Raw genomic sequence first — 9,573 nt, 5'->3', positions numbered from 1 at the left:
ACGTTTTGTCACAGCATCGCAGTGTCAGTCAGAAGCTACCGTTTTACTCTTTTTACTCTGGATCTAATAAAAAAATAAACCAATTTTTATGAGGATGGATGAAGTAGGTTCTATAAACCAATAGGTATAACTCAATGTTAGGGTTCAAGTGAAAGTGAACCATCCACTAATATATGTATGTTATCTTTTGTCATTTAGGTTTTGGCAAAGTGACACAAACTACAGAAATCTGACCAAGCAGAAGGATCTTAATTGGCTTATAGTCTCTAGGGGAGCATCATGATTGATTGATACCCCTAGGTACAAGGTCATGGCTGTATATATGTATATATACATAAACAGGCAACATCAAGGACAGCAAGCATGTAAGCAGCTTTATTCCATGGCGACTGCCTTGTTTCTTGCCTCAAGAGTCCTGCCATGACTCTACCATGAATTCTACTTATGGTAGAATATGTTGGGATATTTAAGCTAAATAAACCCTTTCTTTAGCAAGTTCTGTTTGGTCATGGTGTTTTAAATTCCAGCAAGAGAATGCACACAATACTGTGTGAATATACAATGAAGCATAATAGTCTGCAGCTTGTTGCAATTCAAATGATTCCACCTAGTATTATTAAAGGTGAAATCTTTATTGGAGTTTGGTTATCAACTATCCAAGAAAGGGTCATGTATTTGAAGATTGAACCCTGGCATGTGGCCCTGTTTGGGCAAGTTGTAGGAAATCTGGGAAATATAGCTTAGCAGAAAGAAATTGGTCATAGGGGAATCTAGGGATTGCTAACAAGGTATAACCATCTTGCTCAGGTCTCTACCTTTTCACTGAACATATTTTCAGATCTTTAGGACTCAATGCAAAGAAAAAATGTGGGCTGTACCCAGCAATCATTGTTCCATTTCAGCTCTAACCTCAAAGAGTACCATTGTGAGGTCATTGACCTTCCAACTTACACTTCCTGTCCTTACAGGGAATGCTTTTGCTGTTGGTTGGAGAGTACTTGGATTTCTGGGCTCGTGAGCCACAGCATATGGTTCTTCATGAATTGTTGAGTCTGAACATAGTGAGTTTCCTTGACATTTCTGTGTTTCAGTTTGGAGGTTTTTGTTTTATGGACTTAAACAATCTTTCTCTTCCTGTCCTTTCTTACTTTAAAGTATGAATATAGACATTTTTATTTTCTTTGTTAATTAGAATTTGACTCCATTTAAAATGTCTTACTTTGCTTGATTTTATTTCTTTCACTGTAGGAACATTAGTTTATATTAACTACACAAGATGAGCAATCTCACAGTGATTTTTCCATACATGCACATGAAGAAATTTGACCAACTTCCAATCCCTGATCACACTGGCTCTTGACCAGATCTTCTAATTCCCTCAGTGTTTCCCTTTTTTTGTTCACTTAGTTTCCAAGTACAATACAAATTACTCCAAGTCTTCCTGCTCAGAAGACTGACAGGAACTATTAGATGGTCTCTTAAGCAAGGTCACCATTGTGTCTGAATGCTTCAGAAGAATGCCTCCTCCTAGCTGGTTATTGTAGGATCAAAAAGGCAAAAGGCATGATTCCATGTAAGGGGCAAAGGCAATGCTCAAATCCCATTATTTTGATGCTAATTATGGAAGTGGGCATCTATAAAGAATCCAAAGACAGAAGAAAGTTAAATCTAAAAAGAGCCCTTTTTTTTTATTTCCAGGAAGAACTTTCCTTGGTGCTCCACCGTAGCCTGGCCCTCTATCTATCTGGGTACATCTGTCTGTAGCTATCATTCCAGAGACTATAGTCTGCCTTAAGGGGGGTGAATGCTGCACTAAAGCTAGTATGTTTTTATGCAGAGGAGGTAGAGGCAATAATGATTTTGTTAAAGCAAAGTATCATGCCTGTGCTCTTGATTCCTACTAGATAAGGAACTCAAAGAACATGTCCAGGAACAAAAATTGCCTAATTTTGGAATGATTTTCCTAGCATTCCACTGAATCCACCTCCAAACATCTGCCTCTTTGGAAAAACACAGGGAAATTATAATGTCAATGATTCTCCCTAACTTTACAACCTAGGCTTGAGTAAAATTCTTCCTCGAATCTTAGGCTTTTCATCTGTTACAAGGGAGACAGTGGGGAGCAAAAACTTCATGGTACAGCAGCAAATCCCTTTTCAGGTTCCTTCCTGTTCTCCAAGATGTTATGAGAGGGTGTTTCTATCTTATATGACTTTCTGATTAGACAACTGGAAAGAAAGGCTTTGGTGCTCATTGGTGAACAGTACCTCTGTCTCCCTTTTATTGTATAATGATTTTGCCTGTTATAATTGCTACCTAGTTTTTAGTGTGGAATTTCCCAACATATGCTCTGTCTAAATGACGGTGAACATTTTATTAAGAGAGAATGTTCTCCTAGGACTCTGATACACTACAGTTCAGTGACTTGGCATCTATCACGTAGCTGGTTCTGGGTGTGTCCATTGAGGTACCATTAATGTATAAATTTAAAGACGTGTGATAGGAGTTTATGGCAGCATAACTTCAAGTACATGGTAAAAGTTGACCACAGCTCTTGCACCTCAGTCATTGATGTGACACTCATCTGTGGCTATGCCCATGTATAACAGCAACCAATAATTTTTGAAGCATTGGGAACATAGATCATGTACAAACAAAAGCACTCCACTCCTTTCTTTTCTTTTGTTTGCTTTTCTTCTAGGTTTCATGGTACAGGCTCTTCTGGAGCACATGCTGGCCTCACCATCACTATATAGCCAAAGTTGGCTTGAATGTTGCTCATCATGCTGCCACTTTCAAAAATTTTATAATTAGTATGGGCTCATCTTTATGAGATTCTATTGATTTTCCCCTTTAAAAAATGTGTGTAAGACCCTCGGATCCCGGCCCGCAGCAGCTCTCTGCTCCCAAACCCCGTGGGAGAGAGACCTCACTGCCTGATCAGGTGGGCACCTGTGAGGCTGCAGAGCAGAGGAGACCACCAACACTGCCCACCCCTGCCCACATCCTGAAAGACCCCAGCTTAGCAGCAGTAACGCCATTTTGCAAGGCTGTACTTAAGATGACTGGTTCAGAGAAAGGTTAGAACACTGAGTACACAGCGGCTGCCAAGCAGGATGTGTTTGGTTGAAGGCCTGGCAACAGGACGACTGCGTTTGAGCACCTGACAATGAGAAAAGCCCCAGGAGAGGTCCCACACCCTGTTTATGTTCCAAGAAGGTAGCTAGGAAACTTGCCCCCGGGCTGAACCCTTGGGGGGCCAAGTCAGTCGCTATGTTTAAGGAAGGTAGCTAGGAAACTTGTCCCGGGGCTGAACCCTTGCCACATTAGAATCCACCAATTATATCCCTGTAACCATGCATCTGCTTCTGTATGCTTGCTTCTTCTCCCTAAAATCCTATAAAAAGCCCATCCTTGGTTCCGTGGGGCGCGCCAGTCCCCCGAGTGACTGAAGCGCCCGCAGGTGCCTGTTCCTGTGTATCCCGACAATAAACCAAATCCTCTTGCTGATTGCATCCTGTGGTGTCTCGGTCTGGTCATTAAAGTTGGAGTGTCTCCATCCCGAGGGAAAGTTCTCCCTGAGAGCTTTTCATTTGGTGCGTTGGCCGGGAAAGGAGATCCTCCACCCAGGGACCACCGACCACCCACTGGGACGTAAGCCGGCCGGCGTCTGTCTGATTCTGTCTCGTTCTGCCTTATTCTGTCTGTTCTGTGAGCGCTCAGCCAGGTCTGTTCTGTGAGCGCTCAGCCAGGTTGTTTGGAATTTGGGCGGGACGAAGAAGGAGCTGACGAGCTCGGACTTCTCGCCCCGCAGCCCTGGAAGACGTTCCAAGGGTGTTAGGGGCCCGACTTTTCAGGGCTCAATCTGGGACTCTGGTTAGAGGAGGAGGATCCGGACTTACGGCACCTCTGTCTGTATTTTTGGCTTTCAGAGGGCCCTGGACCTTTGCCACCTCCATCTGATTTTTTGCTTTCAGTTTGGTACCAAAGCCATGCAGCACGCCTGTCTGTTGTTTGTTTGACTGTTGGTGTTGTTTGTTTTCTCTGTGTCCTAATCTTCCTTAGAACTAACATGGGACAGTCTCTACCTTTGTGAAATCAGAGCCTTCTAAGAAACCTGTCCTCCCGGCAGACCCAAACTCCCCTCTCATAGATCTTCTCTCTGACAGGCCCGGCTAAAACGGAGGAGGCAGAGCTGCCGGCCAGATCAGTTGCCGGGCCACAGTCTGATAAGGGTTTCTCCCCTTTTGCAGGGAGATTGCGCAATAAGCGCGAGGTGATGCCAGATTCAACCTCCCAGGCTTTCCCACTTAGACAGGGAACCGGTGGCCAGACCCAATACTGGCCGTTTTCAGCAGTTGACATTTCTCCAAAGATCCGGTGGCACTCACCGACCTAATAGAATCTGTTTTACTTACCCACCAGCCTACTTGGGATGACTGCCAACAGCTCTTACAGGCCCTCTTAACCTCAGAAAAAAAGAAAAAAAAAAAACAAAGAGTGTTCCTAGAGGCCAAAAAGCATGTTCTGGGAGATGATGGGCGTCCCACCCAGCTGCCTGAGGAAATTGATGCTACATTCCCACTTAAGAGACCAAACTGGGATTTTAATACAGCTGAAGGTAAGGGACACCTACGCCTTTATCGCCAGTTGCTTCTAGTGGGTCTCTGAGGGTCTATACGACGCCCTACTAATTTGGCTCAGGTAAAACAGGTATTACAGGAAGACTAAGTTACAGAGGTTAAAAAATTTACAGGGCTATACATTACAGGATTTACTTAAAGAAGCTAAAAGAAAAAGAAGATAGAGTTCACAGAGAGAGGGAAGAGAGAGAATTGAGTCAAATCTTGGCCGTCGTAGTTCAGGGCCAAGAAAAGAAGGGAGATAGGGGGGAGCTCGAAAGGGGCTGAAGCTGGATAAAGATCAATGTGCCTATTACAAAGAGAAAGGGCACTGGGCCAGAGAGTGCCCCAAGAAGCCTGGCGGACCCCGAAAGCCTCGACCACGAACCTCCCTCTTGGCTCTAGATAAAGATTAGGGAGGTCAGGGCCAGGAGCCCCCCCCCCTGAGCCCAGGGTAACGCTTAAAGTTGGGGGGCAGCCGGTTACTTTCCTGGTAGACACAGGAGCCCAGCATTCAGTCCTCACCCAAGCTTCAGGACAACTCAGCGACCGGACGGCCTGGGTACAAGGAGCTACTGGTGAGAAACAATACCGATGGACTACGGACCGCCGGGTTCAGCTGGCTACCGGTAAGGTGACCCATTCCTTCTTACATGTTCCGGACTGCCCGTACCCTCTGCTGGGCCGTGACCTGCTCACCAAACTAAAAGCACAAATTCATTTTGAGGAAGGAGGGGCCCAAATAACTGGCTCCCACGGAACTCCCCTTCAAGTTCTAACCCTACAATTAGAGGACAGGACAAGCCACAATCCCTAGAAATAGACACTTGGGTCACGAATTTTCCACTGGCTTGGGCAGAGACTGGTGGGATGGGGTTGGCGCTCCAACAGCCCCCCTTAATTATACAACTCCAGTCTCCATAAAACAATACCCCCTGTCACATGAAGCTTATCAAGGTATAAGGCCTCACTTTATGAGGCTTCTGGATCAAGGCATCCTAGTCCCCTGCCGGTCGCCTTGGAATACGCCTCTTCTGCCTGTTAAAAAAACCCGGCACTGGAGATTATAGGCCAATACAAGACTTGAGAGAGGTCAACAAGAGGATAGAAGATATTCATCCGACTGTTCCAAACCCTTACAATTTGTTCAGTAACTGTTCATCGATGAGAAACAGGGGTATGCTAAAAAGGTCCTAACACAAAGGTTGGGACCCTGGAAACGCCCTGTGGCCTACCTGTCTAAGAAATTGGACCCTGTGGCCTCCGGCTGGCCACCGTGCCTAAAGATGGTGGCTGCTATTGCTGTCCTGATCAAGGACACTGGAAAATTGACTTTGGGACAGCCACTCACCATCCTAACACCCCACGCAGTGGAGGCCTTGGTAAAGCAGCCCCCAGACCGCTGGCTCTCTGATTCCCACATGACCCACTACCAAGCCTTGTTAACCAGGCCGGACCTATCGGACCAGCCTCTTCAGAATGCTGACCACACATGGTACACGGATGACAGCAGCTTCTTGGCAGAGGGAGAGCGAAAGGCTGGAGCTGCGGTCACTACGGAGGACAAAGTGATTTGGGCGAAAGCCCTGCCTGCTGGTACCTCCGCACAACGGGCTAAACTCATCGCCTTGACTCAGGCGCTCAAGATGGCAAAAGGTAAGAGGCTAAATATATATACAGACAGCCGTTATGCCTTTGCCACGGCACACATCCACGGGGAGATCTACCGGAGGCAGGGGCTGCTCACATCTGAGGATAAAGATATTAAAAATAAGGCTGAAATTCTGGCCCTCTTAGAAGCCCTATTCTTGCCCAAAAGACTGAGTATTATACATTGTCCAGGACACCAGAAAGGGCACAACCCAGAGGCACGAGGAAACCGGCTGGCCGATGCCATGGCGCGAGAAGCGGCCATGAGCAAACTAATCTTGCCCTTAAATAGCCCAGACCAACCCACGCCCCCACCAGTGGGACAAACCAGTTGGGTTTATGCCCATGAGGACATAGAGCTCCTAAAAAAAATGGGGGCCATCTACCACCCTCAACTAAAACAGTGGTTCTACAAAGGAAAGACAGTTATGCCAATAAAAATGACTTTTGAATTGATCTCCTTTTTACATAAATTAACCCATTTGGGGTTTAAGAAGATGAAAACCTTACTAGATCGAGAAGAGATAAATCTGTGTTTTTTAAATCGGGACAAAGCGATACAAAAGGTGACTGAGAGTTACAAAGCGTGCGCTCAGGTTAACACGAAAAGGACCATGATTGGACAAGGAGTTCGTCCTAAGGGACACCGTCCCGACATCCATTGAGAAATTGATTTTACTGAAATTAAACCAGGTATATATGGATATAAGTATCTCCTAGTGTTTGTAGACACCTTCTCAGGATGGGTCGAAGCCTTCCCCACAAAGCACGAGACTGCAAAAATGGTCACCAAGAAGCTCCTCGAGGAAATCTTTCCCAGGTATGGCATGCCTCAAGCGTTGGGGTCGGACAACGGGCCCGCTTTCGTCTCCCAAGTAAGTCAGTTGGTTGGCCAAATTGCTGGAGATTGATTAGAAATTACATTGTGCCTATAGACCCCAGAGTTCAGGTCAGGTAGAATGCATGAATAGAACAATTAAGGAGACTTTATCCAAACTTACGCTTGCAACTGGTTCAAAGGATTGGGTGGCCCTCCTTCCCCTAGTTCTATATTGGGCCCGGAATACCCCAGGCCCCCATGATCTAGCACCTTTTAAAATAATGTATAGAGCACCACCCCCATTTGTCCATTTCTTTGATTCAAACATTGCTGATTTTGCTGACAGCCCTTCTCTGAGGGCCCATTTACAGGCCCTACAGATTGTGCAGAGAGACGTCTGGAGATCTTTGGCCGCTGCTTACCAGGACAAGCTTGAGCATCCAGTGGTGCCACACCCGTTCCAGATTGGAGACACCGTGTGGGTGCGCAGACACCAGACCAAAAATCTCGAGCCACAGTGGAAAGGACCCTACACCGTCCTCCTGACTACCCCTACAAGCCCCTTCTCCACAACGGGGGGCTCCACCATTTTGATCTCCCCGTCGCCAGGCACCGGGGATCGATTATTCAATTTGGTGGCTGGTGCATATCTGGCTCTCAACTATTCAGACCCTTTTAGGAAAATAGTAAGAGATAATATGGCTAAGCTTCGAGAACGCCTGGCACAAAGACAAAAACTGTTTGATTCCCAACAGGGATGGTTAGAGGGGTGGTTTAACCGATCCCCTTGGTTTGGTACCCGCAGGTGCCTGTGCCTGTGTATCCCGACAATAAACCAAATCCTCTTGCTGATTGCATCCTGTGGTGTCTCAGTCTGGTCATTAAAGTTGGAGGGTCTCCATTCCGAGGGAAAGATCTCCCTGAGAGCTTTTCAATCCCTGGCCCAAGAGGCAACTGTATAAGGCCTCTGGGTTCCCGTAGGGGAGGGCCCAGGAGCGGCAGGACCCCTGCGCCTGAGACAACACCGGAACCTGAAGGAAACAGACCGGATAAAATGTTCTCTGCACCCAAATCCCGTGGGAGGGAGAGCTAAACCTTCAGAGACGCAGACACGCCTGGGAAACCAGAAGAAACTGCACTCTGCCCACATCTCTGACTCCAGAGGAAAACACCAAACACCATCTGGAACCCTGGTGCACGGAAGCTCCCAGAAAGGGCGGCTCAGATCTTCCTGGTTGCTGCCCCCACAGAGAGCTCATAAGCAACACCCCACGAGCAAACTTGAGCCTTGGAACCACAGGTAAGACCAACTTTTCCCCTGCAAGAAACCTGCCTGGTGAACTCAAGACACAGGCCCACAGGAACAGCTGAATACCTGTAGAGAGGAAAAACTACACGCCCGAAAGCAAAACACTCTGTCCCCATAACTGGCTGAAAGAAAACAGGAAAAGAGGTCTACAGCACTCCTGACACACAGGCTTATAGGTCAGTCTAGCCACGGTCAGTAGCAGAACAAAGTAACACTAGAGATAATCTGATGGCCAGAGGCAAGCGCAGGAACCCAAGCAACAGAAACCAAGACTACATGGCATCATCGGAGCCCAATTCTCCCACCAAAATAAACATGGAATATCCAAACACACCAGAAAAGCAAGATCTAGTTTCAAAATCGTATTTGATCATGATGCTGGAGGACTTCAAGAAAGACGTGGAGAACTCACTTAGAGAACAAGTAGAAGCCTACAGAGAGGAATCACAAAAATGCCTGAAAGAATTCCAGGAAAACATAAATAAACAAGTAGAAACCCATAGAGAGGAGACACAAAAATCCCTGAAAGAATTCCAGGAAAACACAATCAAACAGATGAAGGAATTAAAAATGGAAATAGAAGCAATCAAGAAAGAACACATGGAAACAACCCTGGACATAGAAAATCAAAAGAAAAGACAAGGAGCTGTAGATACAAGCTTCACCAACAGAATACAAGAGATGGAAGAGAGAATCTCGGGAGCAGAAGATTCCATAGAAATCATTGACTCAACTGTCAAAGATAATGTAAAGCAGAAAAAGCTACTGGTCCAAAACATACAGGAAATCCAGGACTCAATGAGAAGATCAAACCTAAGGATAATAGGTATAGAAGAGAGTGAAGACTCCCAGCTCAAAGGACCAGTAAATATCTTCAACAAAATCATAGAAGAAAACTTCCCTAACCTAAAAAAAGAGATACCCATAGGCATACAAGAAGCCTACAGAACTCCAAATAGATTGGACCAGAAAAGAAACACCTCCCGTCACATAATAGTCAAAACAACAAACGCACAAAATAAAGAAAGAATATTGAAAGCAGTAAGGGAAAAAGGTCAAGTAACATATGAAGGCAGACCTATCAGAATCACACCAGACTTTTCGCCAGAAACTATGAAGGCCAGAAGATCCTGGACAGATGTCATACAGACCCTAAGAGAACACAAATGCCA

The 9,573-nt window shown here is 46.0% G+C and overlaps 1 protein-coding gene across 1 annotated transcript; it reads left to right on the top strand.

The window, feature by feature from the left end:
* The first annotated feature begins 865 nt into the window (after positions 1-865).
* Positions 866-8,004, top strand: LOC134482571 (uncharacterized). The gene is made up of 2 exons (XM_063276056.1): positions 866-1,061; positions 2,702-8,004. Exon 2 carries the CDS (start codon positions 5,909-5,911, stop codon positions 6,935-6,937), a length of 1,029 nt encoding a protein of 342 aa, XP_063132126.1. The 5' UTR covers positions 866-1,061; positions 2,702-5,908; the 3' UTR covers positions 6,938-8,004.
* The last annotated feature ends 1,569 nt before the right edge of the window (positions 8,005-9,573 follow it).

This window comes from Rattus norvegicus, chromosome 1, assembly GCF_036323735.1.
Source record: "Rattus norvegicus strain BN/NHsdMcwi chromosome 1, GRCr8, whole genome shotgun sequence".
NCBI lineage: Eukaryota > Metazoa > Chordata > Mammalia > Rodentia > Muridae > Rattus > Rattus norvegicus.
The sequence above is the reverse complement of the archived record's forward strand: the minus strand, read 5'-3'. Positions and strand labels throughout refer to the sequence as shown.

What these genes read in the sequence shown, in the direction of transcription:
- LOC134482571 (XM_063276056.1), top strand. Translation starts at nt 5,909, where the DNA reads ATGGTGGCTGCTATTGCTGTCCTGATCAAGGACACTGGAAAATTGACT.